Genomic DNA, 17,537 nt, shown 5'->3' on the forward strand with positions numbered 1-17,537 from the left:
AAAAATTAGTGGATATTAAGAAGAGTTTTGTTATGTATTTTTTAAAAATTCATATATTTTTTGTTCTAATACAATTTGAAAAAAAAATTAAAAATAAAATTTAAATATTGTTTTAAAACTTAAATCCACCATGAAATTAACTACAACCACATCAAAGTTTTGGGTTTTCAAAGAATTTAACATACTAAAGAAAAATTTTTTTTTTTTAAAAAGAACCTTTCAAACATAGATTTTTAATATTTAGTCAACTTTCTTTTCGAAAACCATTTTTTTAAATGGTTTGTCTTTAAGTTAAGAAATAATGGGAAAAAAATTAAACCTCTCAATTAAAATCAATATACTTTTGGTGAAAAATAATCCAAAGGAAAACTACTAAAGATAAGGAATTTGACAAATCTTGAATAAATCCCATAATAGCAGAAAACCAAAATCCAATAAAGCAAGCAAAATATATTTTTAAGGAATTAAATAAAAAACTATTATAATTATAATAAAAAGGTTAAATGAACGGGTTTTTTTTAGAAATCTAAAAATTAAAGCTAATAAACAATTAATAATAAGGGGGAAAACAATGGGTTAAATACCTTATGAAATTGCATGTTAAGAATTCAATTTCTCTCAAGCTATCTAAATTCTTTGAATTCTCCAACGCCTTTTCAAGGAGGGAATTAGAAAAACAAATCTTGAAATAAATGAGAAAGAAACAAAGGACTGGAAACATGAAAAGGTTGAGAAAATAAATGAAACATTCTTTGAATTCAACCCTAAATGGGCGTTTGGTTCGAGGGAATTCATACATTTTTCCCTGGAATCTTATTGTTAGGAATTTGATTCCAACATTTAGTTCAAGGTAATCTAATTCTAAGGGAAAGTAATAAATTTTCAACAATACCTAAAGTCCTAGAATCAAAAACCCACCTCTCCTTATGGTATTTTAAGATTCTATAAAAGAAAATTACATCATTTTCAAATATAACCTGAATTAAAAATTATGAAATAATCGTTACTATTTTGAAAAGTATGTTTAGAAGTGACTATAAATCAGTTGTAGATTTTTGCTACTAAAAAAATTTTTTTTATATAGTAATTAATGGCGTTTGGTATGAAAAATACCTTAAATAATCTTGTAAAATTTTTTTAGGATTATTTAAAACATTTTCTGGTAAAAAACACCTTAAATAATCTTGTACAACTTTTTTTTGGAATTATTTAACGCATTTTTTACCAGAATATACCTTAAATAATCCTCAACCAAAAATTAAATGGGTTTATTTAAAGTATTTTCTGGCAAAAACCACCTTAAATAATCCCCCAAAAAAATTAGTAATCCTTAAAAATAAATGCTAAAGAGAAAAGTTGAATCTACGACCTTATGATTAATAGCCATACACTTTAACCATCTGAGCTACTTCAATTTTTTTTATATTTTGTCTTTTAAATCTTATAAATAATGAAAAGAATTATTTAAGGCATTTTTACCTTAAAAAAATTAAAAGGCTAAAAGGAAATGTTAAACCTACAACCTTAAGGTTAATAAGCATACATTCTTATCGATTGAGTTACTCTAATTTTTTTATATTTTATCTTTTAAATTTTATAAGTAATGAAAGAAATTATTTAAGGCGCTTTTAATTAAAAAAAAAACCTTAAATAATATGGTCTAAAAAAGTGAAAAGTATTATTTAAGGCATTTTTTTACCAAAAATACCTTAAATAATCTTCTTTAAAAAATATTTAAGATTATTTAAAGCATGAGCGATTAAAAAAACCTTAAATAATATCCTTTAAAAATTTAAAGAATATTATTTAAGGTATTTTTAATCAAAAATAACTTAAATAATCCTCTTTAAAAAAATAAAAAAGATTATTTAAGGCATTTCTAGTTTTTTCAACTAGAAATGTCATAAATAATCCTCAATATTTTTTATTGATGATATTTTATAAATAAAAATAGCAATCAAATAAAATATTTTTTTGTTGTTAAAGGCATCATTTGTCATTTGGGTATTTATTATTAATAAAAACTAATAAAAAGTTGACATTATATATGTTAAGGAGATTATGGTAATTATTTAGGAATTAATATATGTGAATTTCTCTCAATTAAACAAGTGAATCTAAACATGAAATACCCTGAAAATAGAAAAAAACCTCAAATATCGTTCTTTCCCGATTATCATACTTTTTTTCGAAATTCAAGATTCTGCGAACCAAACGTCCCATAAGAAATAAAGGATTAGAAAGGGGAAGGAAATTAAAAGTAATTGACTTGAAAATTAAATAATACTTTGGATGGATTGAAATCAAATAAGGAAATTAAAAGGTTTAGGTTTTAATTACTAAAATAAAGAAGGATAGCATATTTCAAGGAGATGGAACTTGGGATGGATTTAATGAGGCTGATATGGTATTTTTTGCTGATAAGGTGTTAGTGTGGCAATACGGAACTGATGTGACGGTGTTCAAATGTCACAATTTTTGGTAATAGGCATGAAGATATATGTAAGTTAGATATGTGATTAGATTTGCATATATATATATATATATATCAGAGTTAATAAAATAAATTTTTTTTTAGTTTTGTATTTTTATAGTGATCATATGCAATAAAAAGATATAGAATTTGAAAAAATTATAAAAATCTCTTAAAATTTTATTTAAAATTTAAAATTCTCTTTTATTTTTGCTCAAATAAATAAATCATTTTAAAAATTTTAAAAATCTTGATTATAATGAAAATTTTCTTTCAAATACTTCATTCAAACACGTTCCCTAGGGATCATTAAGGGATGGAATTTGAGAAACAGCTGCGATTCTATTTTCCTTTTGCAGGTTACAGCTGCCAGCTAGGTTCCGATTTCTTGGTCCTAAGTTATCAACTTTTCCATTTTGTTATATTTATCTCGATTTTTCAACATTTTTCACAGGTTTACGTTATGAAAATTCTCAAATTTTCGATCCTTTTCATTCTTGATTTGTTCTGAAAATTCTCTAAATTTCGATCCTTATTCAATTACCCAAATCCAAAGCCGAAGCCAGAAAAGCGAATATTGAAATGAATCGCAAAAACTCAATTTAGACCCAAATGCATACGAAGGACCAAAACAAAGGATCATTTCAAAAACGACTACAATTAATCAATCGCATATTTCACTTTCAGCATCTGAAAAGGAGACGCACAGAAGCATGAGCCACGTTGGTCGAATGAAAAATGGCTCAGCCAAGCCATGCATAAGATGCATTAGCTTCCACATTGGTCAAAATGCATCTTCCAGCTATCTGCACGGAGTCTATTTCAATCTATTTTCACTGAATCTAGCAGAAGCTAGATGTTTTATTTCCGTGTAAATAATTCACATCAGTTAATGGAATCAATTCCACAATGCCATACTAACATAGCATAAGATAAAACTGAACAGAGGGCAAGAATGAAGGATTGCTCAACCATCCTAGAGTCACTTCAGATGGCAGTTGATAGGTGAGGTTTAGCAGAGAGTGTGCTTTTAAGTGATGACTGTAGGTTTCTCCCTTCCTGTGAAGTCCTTCAGCTTTGACACAGACAACGCCAAATCTGAAATACGACCACAATTTATTCATAAATTGCCTAAAGGAATATATAAAAATAAAATGATCACGAACTAACCTATTAATGGCTTCAGTGCCACTTGGGCATCCATGTCATGCTTGGAAGCATCCGGTTCAAACCGTTCAATGTAGATTCGAATTGTAGCACCAGCCGAACCAGTTCCCTGCATAAATATTAGAAATTAACATGAGAAAGAGTAGGAGGGTATGACTTTTGAACCTTCAAATTTGAGTAAGGGAAACAAAGCAATGCACATACCGATAAACGAAATATAATCCTTGAACCATCCGTGAAAACAAATCGAACACCTTGCTTTGAGGCCACACTTCCATCCACCTAAAATATCAGAACCAATCAATATATGACTCGCCAAGCATAGAAATTCGAAGATAGTACAGTAATATGTTGACGGAGATCAAATTTTAAGTATAGACCACGAAAATGTGGTGTCAAAACTTACAGGATCAGTGTATGCAAAGTCATCAGCAAACTGAAGGACATAGTTTCCTACAATGAGGGATTTTAAGCAGTCAAACAGATGCAAAATAAAGACATTTACAGTTGCAGGTGCAGGGAAGGTTCTTTGAAACTTACCATAGTTTTCACCTGCCTGACTCTTTGAGACCAAATCTCTAAGGTATTCAATCATTTTGTTGGCAACTTCAGATTCACATGCCTGAACAGTGAATCGCAAGAATTAGAGAATTGCACCTTCTCCAAAAACAAGGAATTCCTGAGCTGAACTGAACTAGAAACTACAAACTCATGCTAACTTGTTTAAAAAGCCAGCTATTTCACTTACTTCATAATCATATCTAGAAAAGAAATTTCTTCCATAAGTTGCCCAGTGTTCTTTGACAACATCAGAGACAGACACCAATTTCTCTCCTGGTTTCTTGTCTTTGTTCCGATATGCAATAATTGAGAGCCATGCTAAAACAGCCCTGTCGTTGACAAAGTTAGACATCATTATACTTTGACCCATGGATAAGTTTACAGTGAATAACAACATCTACAAGCATCATAAACAAGGAAAAGTTACCTTAAAACACAATTTAGGTCTCAAGGGTGAAAACAAGTGGGAGTACCAGTAATGCAAGTATTCAGGTCCATTATGCAATTATAAAGATACTGCATACGTAAATAAGCACTTAAGAAGCCAACAACCACGTGGTCTGTTGGTAAAGCATTGGACTCTTAGTTCCAATGACCAGGATTGCATCCCTAACAACCTCAAGTACCAAAAAATAAGCACCTAAGAAAGTAATGAATGTGGTTGGGTCGAGAGAAGTTGAGAGAAGAAACGAAGAGACAAATTGAACTGTTTCTTTGCTGAGATAGTAAAGTAAAAGTGAAATGTGAATAAAAGAGGAGGGTGCAAATTACATTTTCTCCTTGTCCTCCCCTTTTGAAAGTATTCAGATATAAGAAATTGTCATGAAAGTAACTACATTTAGTGTTTTTAGCCATTCAAGAGTGTGTCAAATATCATAATTATCTCATTTTTTTAATACAAATTCTCCAACATTTTGTTGAGCTGTGAACTTTTTAGAAGCAAGCAGTGATTCCACCAAAGCTGCCATTATAGTAGAATAAGCCTGGACCTATAAAAGAAAATTCACAAATAGGTAACAGCTATACTTTATGCACCCTATGATATTCATTAGTAGAGAATGAAAGACCATCCATTACCTATAATCAAATCTGGCTCTATAGCATAGTAGCTACCATCAAAATGTGCCACTAACAATCTTCACCAAACCATGTTTGGCAAGTGGTCTTAATATAGATTCCTGTGATTTTGGAATCAATTGACAATGTTTCTATATCATACATTAAACAGAGACCTTAATAATAGACTTTAATTTACAAGCTAAATTGTTGGTCTAAGATGGCTAAGATTTTGCTTTTATAACGCTTGTCAGAAGTTGTAGTAACAAATTCTCAAACTGCTAAAGAATAACATATTTAAAAAGCAAGAAGGATTCATACAAGATGCTAAAAGGAGCACAATGAGGACAATAAGGAAAATATATTTGAAAGTTTGCAATATAAGGTGTACAATGGTAAAACAATGTCAAATTGAACACCGTTCAGGAAAGGGAGACAATTGTACCCAGAGTTTTCAAACTACTTGAGATTGGCAACATAGTCCATTGCCACCAAGGCAATGGATTCAAGATATTATAATATAAATAATTCATGCATTCAACCTTATCATTTTAGGACTGTTTACACCATTAAGTCAATATTCCTGATAAGACAAGAAGTCTCAGTTTTAGCAAATGTAAGCAATTTGTTTAAACAACCAGTAAATTAAAGTAAGCAATTACCATATGCCATCCTTCTCACGAATGTGATCTGAACCAGTACCAAAACTTTCTTCCCCACAAATTGACAACTTTCCAGAATCCATAAGATTTCCAAAAAATTTCCAGCCAGTGGGAACCTGAAAAGAAAATTCCAGTAGTTTGTTTGAAGATAGCATCCTTGGAATATAATCCCCCGTCCCCGTTATATGGCTTTTCTTAGAAGATTAGAGCACAATAGTAGAGAAAAGTGGTCACCTCAAAAAAACTAAGACTCAATTTTTCGGCAACACGATCAAGAGCACCACTAGTTGGCATGGATCGAGCTAAACCCTGAAAATGTGAAACATAAGTAATCTATCTTTGGTATAAGAAAGATGAAAAGCGACGCTGCTTAAATTTGGTACCTTAGGACCACTCGTAAAGTATGGGATTGCTTCTTGTGCATTTGCAGCAATAATTGCAACTGAGTCTGAAGGGGTGACAAAAAATTTTTTACCGAGAATCATGTTTCTGTCGCCATCCCCTGAGTAATAAGGAAACAAGTTGATTGTGATTCAACAGAAGAGTATATCAACTCCACCTTTTATACTAAACAAAATCATGTAACTTTTGGTCTACAAGCTTGGAGTGGGACAATGACAGATTGACAATATATAATAACTACAGATCTACAACAGAGTCGAACAAAAGATGCAAGTTAATTTAAATAACTGTGACAATGTGCTTCTGTAAGGTACTTCTGCATGTCAACCATGTCCCAAGCATTATCTCTCTCCAGAAAAAAATAAAAGAAATAATAATAAAAGAAAAAGAACATAAGGAGAATATTCTAAGCATCATACTCAAGATTAAAATCAACCAGGTTACTCTTAAGGCCCCCAAGTTCCAATTGTGATTAAGTCTCCCACCAAAATGAGTCCAATCTGCTCAAAAACAGGGCATTCCAGTAATTTTATACAACTATCTCTTTCTAAATTAGTATATTATCTATTAAGGTTGGCTTTCTGTACCAATACCACCATGGTTGACGCTTCAACTTTAGCTACAAACTTTGCAACATTCTCCTCTCTTTAAATGTGGAACAGATATAACTATAAGCATGCATTCTGGATTAAAAGAGGAGGTGGGTGGGCGATACTCCAAACTGACGATCAGTAAATGAAGATTAGGGGAAAAGGATGTTGGCATGGAAGAGAAGAGAAATAAAAGGAGAAAACTCACATGAATTTACAGCAGTTAAGCTTGCCTAAGCTCAACAAGAACCAAGTTTTCAAGAAGAAAGGAGTGATAATTTATGGTTCTCAGAAGCCCTTGTGCAATGCAAATGGAAACCCTAAGATTAATCAGCAGTCATACACTCAAGATAAGAATTCATCAAGTTCAGAATACAATGGGAGGTTTAGGAAAGCTCCAAATTATTCTAACATTAATCTACGAGTTTTTTTTTTTCTCTTTCTTCCATGTTTCTCTATTTTTTAAGCCAAACTTTTGGATTTTTCACTTTCTTCCATACTTGTGTAGATTTAGAAGCACAAACAAATTTAGAAACATGATGTTAGTGAATGAATCCTATTATACATGCACGACAAACTGGAGAAATCTTATAATTCAAGAAAATTTAAGACAAATTTCTTTTGTCTTTGGTCTTCCAACATACCATCACTTGCTGCCCCCAAATCAGGTCCATTCTCACTATACATGGTATTGACCAAATCCTTTGCATACCTGTTTTGCCATACAGATCAGAATGTGGTACAGTTTTAAATTGTTGAAGTAGAATCTAGATTTTTAGCATGTGGTGACTGGTGCCTGTCTTACGTAAGATTAGGATCTGGATGGCCATGTCCAAAGTCCTCCAGAGGCACTCCTTTCGATATAGAATCCTACATGACACAACTAACATCTAAAGTCAGGAACTTCATTAGCAGTTATGTTAATAGCATATTTCAGATATTTCATGTGTATGATGTACCGGGCTGGCTCTTAGCTTGTCCACAAAAATGGGTTTTGCATAAGCACCGGTAACAGCATGCATGGCATCAAATGCAAACCTATAAAGTAAAACCCAATACGGTAAACTTTAGTGATAAGATCTTATCTTTCACAAGCATATTAGAAAAGAGGATTCTGGCAAGGCCATGGATAGAAGAGCTAACTGCTTTAATAAGAGGAAAAATTATAAGAACAAATTCAAGGCAGGATTCAGAGAGGTAAATAATTAAAAAAAAAAAGTAAAATACTTAAAGGCAAAACCACTACTAACCAAACAAAGAATGCATCATTAAATGAATCAACAAAAATGATAACGGAAAGGCACAGAGGAACAAGACACAAGAGTCCGGATCAATGTACTTGGCGCCTGGTGGATAATAAATATATTCTGAATAAGAATTGTCATCTTGTTTTCCCAAAAAGGAAGAAAAAGAAAGACCAAGGATGAGAATAGTCTGACAACAATTTTAATGATGTCGGATATCTTTGCCTGGATGAAACAAATTTAGATGCATCCTTGCTTAGGATTCATAATAAGCTTCCATTTCAAGGATATTGCCTGACAAACGTTCATGAGAACAGGAAATTTAGAATGTTCATTACATGGAGACCAACAACTCTAAATAGGGCCCTGAATAATGTGGTCCACTAAAAATAATATATAACTAGAAATAAGACAGAATTTGTTGTTATAGACATATTAGGGCACATATATGATCCTTCTTGTGGCAACATCTAGTATGTTCTTTTTACTGTACAGCAAGCAGTCAACATTTGAATTAACCAAACATAGAAGAAGCTAGGAACTAGCAAGCAAACTAATATAACTTGTTCTCATTCCTGCTCATACAAGGGAAAAGGCATACCTAAAATCTGATCTTGAGAGAAGACTTCTGATTAGCTCAAAATCAAACACAGTCTGCATATAATCCCATAATAATATTATCAATAGAAACATGTAAAGTTTTATCCAGAATTATAGAATGAGTTGGCTGATTTTTTTCCTCACCTCCATTAATTCCAAATAGTCGGAAACTGGATCTACAACCTCAACACTGAAGTTTCCGTACTTTGTAACTCCAAGGCGAGAAAGGTCAACATCAGGAATCTCAGCCATTTTAATCTCAGAGATCTGCATAGTATTTCCACTTTCAAACATCAAGCAGGAAATCTTCATTCCACATAAATATTAAAAACAAAACAAAATGAAAGGATTGACCAGTAGAAATGGTCAAGAACAGAAATGCAAGTGTGAAACAGAAGTCACAACTGCCTCCAAATTGTGGCAGCACCAAGACTTAACAGCTCACCCAGTTTTGGAGTATAAATAGTAGAGTTTGACTATGTAATTCCATTAATATTAAAAAATGAACAATTATAGAGAGGTTTAAAATTTTCGGAAACATCTTGTGTGAATTAAGGAAGCAGGCCTTTTTTTTTTTCATTTATTTCCTCGAACTATGGAGTACATTGGAGTTTCGAGGTTTTAAATTGAATAGATCTAAAACTGAATATATGGAATGCAAGTTTAGTAATCACAGAGAAAAGGGCACTACTGTGATTAAGTTGGAAGGTGAAGTAGTACCAAAGAGTAGCCAATTTCAATATTTGGGATAAATTATTTAAAGTGATACTGAGATAGAAACGGATGTCAAGCATAGAATTCAAGTAGGATGAGCAAGATGGCAAAGTGTGTCAGGTATATTGTGTGATCGCAACATGTCTTTAAATTTAAAAGCAAAGTTGTATAAAACAACTGTAAGGCTTACGTTGCTATATGGAACTGAATGTTGGGCTATTAACAAACAAAACAAGAAGAAAATAAACATAGCAAAGATGAGGATGCTTAGATGGATGTATGGTAAGACTAGAAGAGACAAAATAAAAAATGAAGAAAGTCGAGAAAAATTAGGGGTAATCCGAATTAAAGAAAAGATGAGAGAGGGCCGTTTGCAATGGTTTGGACATGTGAAACTTAGGTCTAGATGAGCACCGGTTAGAAGAATTAAGTCTCTAGATCTAGAAGAGATCAAAATCTCTAGAGGTAGACCACGAAAAACATGAAAGCAAGTAATAAAAAACGATATGATGGTTAAGAAATTAAATGAAAAGGTTGTTGTTGATAGAGATGAGTGGCGCAAAAAGATTCAAACTACAACTTAACATGATTCCCTTATTTGGTCTTTTATCCAGCTGACCTCCAGAGTAAGGGATATAAGGCTTAGTGTGTTGCTGTTGTTTGTTGTTGTATTTCCTTGAACTGGTCATGATTGAATCTAAAACTAATGCCGATCCCATTTTTGAAGCTGAATGACTGAATCAGGGAAACAGTTTGTAATCAAGATTAGCATACTCCCACACAAATCAAAGATATCTGTGAAAAGGTAGCAGCACCCAAGAATAGTGGTGGATTTACGACTCATTTATCTGACGAGCTTACAGTTTTTAATCCAGATTTGCTCACTCTCAAACTAATCAAAGATATCCAGGAAAAGGCAGCAGCACCCAAGAATAATGGTGGATTTACGAGTCATTTATGTGACAAACTCTAGCTAAAGTTTTCTTTGCACTAACTCTTTAACTAACCAGGAATTGACTCTTCAAACAAAAATGTATAATATTTAACGGTAAAATCCAATACTTACAGAAAGTGTATTCCCATAGATCTTGTCAGTGATGGATTCAGGTGCAGGTTGCCCGCTGCTGTAGTTAAACTAGAAAACAAATGGATAAACAAAACAGCATTTAAAGTCAGATAATATATTCTAGAGTTGGAAGTGATGTGGCACTGTCAAATTTCAATAAATGTAGCTTTCATAATCTAACCAGACATGAAATAAACCTTGATACCCCAGTCATATTCAGGGCCTCCAGGATTATGGCTTGCACTCATGATAAATCCACCATTGGCCTAAGGGGAAAAAATACATAAATGCGTAAACATTGACACAATGCATGGAAATCAAAGTGAAAAGAGACATGCTTACCTTCCTCTTCCTAATTACAGCAGAAACAGCTGGTGTGGACATAATACATTCCCTGCAATGTTATATTCCATCTTTAATTCCATCATAAGAACCCAGCATCCCAGGATCTAATTTTCAGAGAATGAAGAATTAGAAAAGTTTATTTGCAACAAAAACAGTAGTTAGAGTAAATATTTCTGGGCAGACACAAAATGCAATGCTCCATCAACCTTTTTTTTTTCCCTCTAAAGGATGATTAAAATTTCTGAAGAAATTAGATAGATTGCATTAGAATTCTCCACAGAGAAAAGATCAGCAAATTAAAGCTCCAAGTAATCAAGATTCTTCTCTCACCACCCATCAACTGCGAGTCTGAGGCAACTGTTATTGAGATTAGTAGATGCAGCACAAGGAGGGCACCACCAAGTGACATATAAAGCATGTATTGTAAATGAAGGAGTAATTCCCCATCCTTCCTTGAGTTATATTCTTTAATCAAATTAAACATCTGGAAAACATAACTAGGCAAATGCTTATCTGATGATGAAAATAACAGTTAGTCAACAAATTCATTAATACCTAAACCATCAAAGCTGGGATGACAAGTTCAGACATATTTCAAGTTTCAATAAGCATTCCTCCCATGAACAATGGTGACACTAGTCAAGAACATAAGTAAATAAAGAAAACTTACCGGCCAACCAAAATTTTGCGGACACCATTTCCGGCAGCAATTTTGATAATTATCTGCATTTTCAAATTCAAATATTCCTAGAAGTCAGTCAAAAGGACTAATGTTTTCAAGTACATACATAAACAGGGATGATTTTGTTTGTGTTCTTTTCTATTCTTAGTCCTGTTTGTTATATTAACAGGAAATTTCAGGTTTGATATGGCAAAAGAACTTAAACCAAATCCAAGCAGACAATGGGCTCTTAATTGAGTAGTAGCTCAAAAATGACCTGCCCAGCTTCACGGTTAAAGTATCGTCCATCGCCTCCTAAAACCAACACTCCATTCCTGTAATCCTCGGGTGGCAATGAATTAAACAACGACTGCATACAGACGAGTCACGACCCATCAATGCAAGCAAGCACTAAACAAAGAAAATGAATGCAAAAAGAAAAAGAAAATTGCAAATATCCAAACCTGGATCCAATTTGAAAGGTAATTCTCTTGCATGAAAACTTTAACCTGCAACAAATGAAATTGTATTAAATAAAACCAAAATCAAAGAACTCCATGGACTTTGATGTTAAGCAATTGGATCCAACCCAATTTCAATACAAATGCTTCAATTTTTATCGAACAAAACTGGCAAAATAACCAGAATTGTACTCCCTGTTCTTATCTTCCCTTAAGCAATGAAATAAAATAATTCAACTTTTAGAATCAAAGTAATATCAATAACAGCGGAAAAAAAAAAAAGAAATTCACCTTTTTCCGAAGCCCACTTGTCCCAGTCTTCTGCCCTTCAATCGGCTTAGTTGGAACTGAATTTATCTGTAAATTCAAATAAAGAAAACCCAAAAACCACAATTTAATCTACAACCATATTTAAAAAAAAAAAAAAAAAAGAAAACCAATGGCAATAAAATAGAACCTTGATGCCTTCAGGCTCAGCAATGGTGGTGGAGGAAGAAGAAGCTTTGATGGTGAAAGAAGGAGAGTGTGATACTGAAAAGGAAATCTTTTTGAGAGGGAAGCGATGGGTATAGAGATGAGAAGAAAAAGAAGGGACGGGAAAGGCATTTGATGATCTGAAAGCAGAAGAGAAGAAACCTTCCAGTCTCATGGAGTTGCAACAAGAAGCCATGTCTATATTAACTTTAGGATGATCTTTTTCTTCTGTTCAGGGCTGAATGGATCAATGAGGGTTGGGTTTGTTTTATTAGTATTGATTTGAGGAAGAGAAGAGGAGGGAAAGTAGGAGAGATGTGAGACTGAGCAAGCTGCTCTTTACTTTTTTTCCTTTGGCTCTAAATTTTAGAAAAACAATGAGGAATTGAGTGCCACATGTACGTTGGAAAACGCTTATCTTGACATATCGTAAATCTATCTCATCTTCCATGTGAACTGTTTTGCTTCTCCCTCCCTTTCTTCTTTCACGTGTAACAACGTCTTGCTATAATAATTCTATAAAATAATAAAAATCTTGTGATTGCAATAATATAAATCTTTTCTAAGCAAATGAACGGTACGACTTGCGAGTGAAACGCACCCCCCCCCCCCCATCCCATGCCACGTAAAATTGTCGCTAGCATTATACCACTACTTTCATCAATCCATGAGTACACAAAATCTCAGTAATTCTTTTATTTCTAAACTAAGGCGACATGTGTTAGTCTTTTTTATCTTTTTATTTTCAACTTAATTATTTGAATTTTCATTTTTACATTAATTAATGGTTAATATTTTCATCTATTTCTCGAATTATAATTTTTTATTTAAAAAATGAGATATTCAAACCTGTATTCATTGGATAAAAGATAAAAAAAAAAAAGCACCTATCATAACTAAATCAAATATTTAGATACTTTTTAATTATGAATAAATTCATTTCATTTTGGTATGTGAAATTTTCATTCTGATTAAAAAAATAGATTTGACAAAACTTCCTAGTCTGCACAGGCCAAATTGAGTATTCCCCTGACCTTAATTTGGTCTTAAAATGTCTCATTGCCCCATTATTCAATTCCTTGATATGGACTTAGTTTCATCTTTCTCATTGCCCAGATTCTGTTTGGTTTGATAAAATAATTTTTTTATTTTTTATTTTTTATTTTTTATTTTTATTTTTTAAAAAATAATTTTTAATTTTTGTTTTCTAAAAAATTTATTTAGCAAACGAAAATAAAAATTATTTTTTAAAAATGCTAAAAGAGAGAAATAAATAAAATATTCAATAATATTATTGTCAATAGCATCTAATTATAAATATAATATATATTTATTAATTAATGATATTAAAAAGTATTTAAATTTGATAACTTACAAAACATGAGAAAAAAATAACATAAATCCCTTAATTTCACAATTAAAAATATATTTTTTATATTTTAATTCATTTTTATTTTATTTTTAAAATTTTTATTTTTATTTTTAATTATCAAACACGTTTTCACTCATTATTTTTTACTTTTCAAAATAATGAAAACAAAAAATGAATACACTTTTTAAGAACCTACATTACCTTAGTATTCCTTGATAAATAATCTCACTTTCTCTGTTCCTCGTACAAAATCAAATAAACCACTCCATTCCTAATTGTTTACAAATCAATAGATTTGCAGAAACAAATTATTTCCCAAGAGAGTCAAATCCATCTTCTGCGTTTTAGAATTATCCATAAATCAAGGTACGTCTGGTTGCCATCTTTGTAAATGCCATAATCAAGCCCTGGATAGAGTATGGCCTGCCTGCACAAACCCAACCATTTAGCCTCGATCATACTTAGGAATATTATAAAATTAAAAATATTTTAATATTTTTAAATACATTTTTAAACTAAAAATAAATAAAAATAAAATTTTAAATAATGCCTCAAGTCCACTAGGATATGAAAATTCTCTCAACAATTCAACCTGAATCAAACCAAATTCACATGCATAGCGAATTATCCTATCCATGAATAAATTTAATTTTTTTTCTCGATGAAATAAAAATCCATTTTGTAACGGGATAAAAGAGATGAGAAGAGTTTAGAAATGGCCCAAACCAACTAAACCAAATGGTTCATTGGTCCGAATCATGGGCTACAAAATTTCCTAGAACCAATATCCAAAATCTGCCATATTCTATTGGACCCCAAATTCCCTCGATGTATTTTTCCTTTTCCTCCCTACTAATCCAATTCTGTAACAACACTGACTGAGCTATAGGTTTCTGGCTTTAACAACTACTTATATCGCAGTGCCTTGAAAATGGAATATGACCGTTCCAGTACTTACTAAGCTTTCCTAGCACGAGGAAACGTTTTCGATTACGAGTTTGGTTATTGCGCTACAGCTGTGCCGCTGGAGCGACACGAAGGCGGCTCCTATGGCGCAATTTTGGGAGGCATCTGATCCCAGGCCATGGCAATGGCCCTATTGGCCTTAATGAACCCACTTTCACCATTTTTGGTATAGGGGAACAGCAACAACCTTTTTTGAGTGAAACACAAATTATTTTTTGGATTATTATTCAATACTAAAGACTCCATAAGCGGATCTTTTTACTTGGCACGTATCCTTATAGAAAAGTTTTCTTTTCTGCCATTAACGTCAACAGTCCTTTAATATCATGAGTTCCTAAACTTCTGTTATATTTGTACACGTCTCTCATTCACGCTTCTTCCAAACTTAGAAGCTCTCTCTCAACCTTCAATCTTAGATCTTTTTTCAGTCACTCAATTCTCTCTTGCAAGCTTTCATCGCATACCTATGTTCGTTTCATTAATTTCAATTCTCTTTGCAAGGTTTTTTTTTTTTTTAAGTTTATTCCACACAAGTATTAAATTTTTCGTTTTCCCCTCTAATTGGTTAAATACACGTTTTATTAAACTATTTTTCATAGTCTTACAATTGACATGTGAATGTTCCTTTAATAAATTATGGGTTAGATGTTTGATTAATTGCCCCAAAAATAATTCGTAAACTTTTAGTTTCATTTCTCTTCTTTTGGTCGAAAACTAATTTTGCTGGGAAATAGTCTTTGAATTATTACTGCAACCAATTTAGTTGTTTTTTACTTTACTTGATGCAAATTCAATTCCTATTTTTAAATTGGGTTAGACCAGTTTAGTTTTAATGGCTATGACGTCAGGTTCTATAAATGAAAAAAATGCACTTTACAAGCATTAGAGCGAAGGTTGAACATTATTAATAAAAGGAAAAAAAAAGCACTAATTTCTTAAAGTAACGACAGAGGATTACAAAGAAGTAGAGGTTGTGTTGGGCAAGACTGAAGTCCACTTCAGCAATTTCCTCTTTCACTTTCTGAAGCTGCAGAAGGTGAAAGTAGAAATTGTCATCTCTGGGCATGGACATTTAATTTGAAACAGAAGTAAAGAGGCTTTAAGAAAGATAGCAAAAGTTTGGGAGTTGCATGGTTAAAGAACTAAGAACAGAGTGAGAATCGAGGGAATGTGACAGGGAAAAGTTATGAGATGGAAGGTTAAGAATTGAGGTACTGTTGACGTTAACGTAAAAAAGAAACTTTTCTATAAAGATACGTGGCAAGTAAAAAGACTCACTTGTGGGTTCTGTAGTTTCTGCTAACAATGAATGGAATAATAATGCTTTTTTTTTTTTTGGTTGCGTGTTGAGCGTAAAAATTATCCAATAATCGAATACAACGGCAAGTCTCGTCCAACATAATTTACTTCTGGATAATATTTTTTGAGGCTCTTGCCCTCGACAACGCTTTTTATCATTGTTAATTGTATTGGATAATATTTTAATTTTTTAAATATATACTATATATCAACATTACTTGTTTTCGCATGTTATTTTTGAATTTTTAATTTAATATAAATATATATGGACTTTTATATAATAATATTATTAATAATATGTAAAATAAATATGTAATATCTTTAAATATTAAATAAATAAATTTAAAAGTATAAAAAATAATATCATCAATTTTTTTTTAAATATTTAATTTAACCATATGATATTTAAATAGATATTTTTATATAAAAATATATTAAAATAAAAATGAAAAATGAAAAAAAACCGTGACTTTAGTATTCTTAAATTTTAGAAAGTGACCACAATTGCTTTATTAAAAAAAATTTAAATAAATATGAACCTTTGGTTTGAAACAAAATATAAAAATAAAATAAGAGTTGTTATAAAAAATAGAGAGACGATTCAAATTTTAAAGATTTTATTTTGTTTTTTTTTAATTTCTTATTAGATTAAAAATAGTTAAAAAAAATAAAAGATAAGTAATATAATTGCAAAATATGTTTCACAACAATGTACCGATGAAAAATGGTTATTCCATTGAAATTCATCAAAATTAATCAAAATTAATGAAAATAATTGATATTATCCTATATCAAAACCTAAATAAAAAATCACTTGTAAATATATTATATTTTGATGTAACTAAAATATATCAATAAATACAAACAATACTAAAATGAAATTAACAAACTTATGTTTTATACCTGAGCTCTTAGAGAGCCATGTTATCTACAATGTTAACCTTCAAATTGGTAAATCCTTGTAGCAAATTTAATTTCTCAAAAGCTTTTCAATTTTTCTTTGGTCTTCTCTCTTAAACTCTACAAAATTAAAAGATAAAAAACTTTTTATTTTTTTACTTTTTCTTATATCTTTTCTCTCTTAATTATGTGGAATTAAGGAAAAAAATATATACAAAACTGAGCTATCTACTTTCCTTCAAAATTTTCTTTCTTAATAGTGTAATTTTTTTTTGTACATAAGATGGATATAGCTTATAAAAAAATTGGAGAAAGTTTTAGTTCAAACTCAAAATCACTTAAAAGTGTATTATTTATTTTTAAATAAAGTAGGAAGAATTGTTATTATATTTTTCCCGTAATAAAGAGATTTTTCCACTTAAAATGATCTAAGTCTTATTTAATTCTTAACTAATTCTCCAACTTTTTTCCTAATCCTTTTTATAAATATATGGTTGTCTTTCCACTAAAAAAAAAAAAAAAAA

General features: G+C 31.3%; 1 protein-coding gene across 1 annotated transcript; it reads right to left on the reverse strand.

Annotated features, from left to right (window-relative positions):
- Positions 1 to 3,303: 3,303 nt before the first annotated feature.
- LOC111289821 (phosphoglucomutase, chloroplastic-like) lies at positions 3,304 to 12,817 on the reverse strand. Its single transcript, XM_022881154.2, has 22 exons — positions 12,460 to 12,817; positions 12,294 to 12,359; positions 12,006 to 12,050; positions 11,819 to 11,911; positions 11,551 to 11,603; positions 10,878 to 10,929; positions 10,733 to 10,801; positions 10,536 to 10,604; positions 8,900 to 9,022; positions 8,757 to 8,809; positions 7,871 to 7,949; positions 7,717 to 7,781; positions 7,556 to 7,623; positions 6,303 to 6,421; positions 6,154 to 6,228; positions 5,920 to 6,035; positions 4,389 to 4,530; positions 4,181 to 4,262; positions 4,047 to 4,093; positions 3,845 to 3,922; positions 3,644 to 3,749; positions 3,304 to 3,571 (listed from the first exon to the last, which is right to left on the reverse strand). Exons 1-22 carry the CDS (start codon positions 12,670 to 12,672, stop codon positions 3,504 to 3,506), a joined length of 1,881 nt encoding a protein of 626 aa, XP_022736889.2. The 5' UTR covers positions 12,673 to 12,817; the 3' UTR covers positions 3,304 to 3,503.
- Between the last annotated feature and the right edge of the window lie 4,720 nt (positions 12,818 to 17,537).

This window comes from Durio zibethinus, chromosome 11 (assembly GCF_047325235.1).
Source record: "Durio zibethinus cultivar Kanyao isolate XHJ-2024 chromosome 11, ASM4732523v1, whole genome shotgun sequence".
Taxonomy (NCBI): Eukaryota; Viridiplantae; Streptophyta; class Magnoliopsida; order Malvales; family Malvaceae; genus Durio; species Durio zibethinus.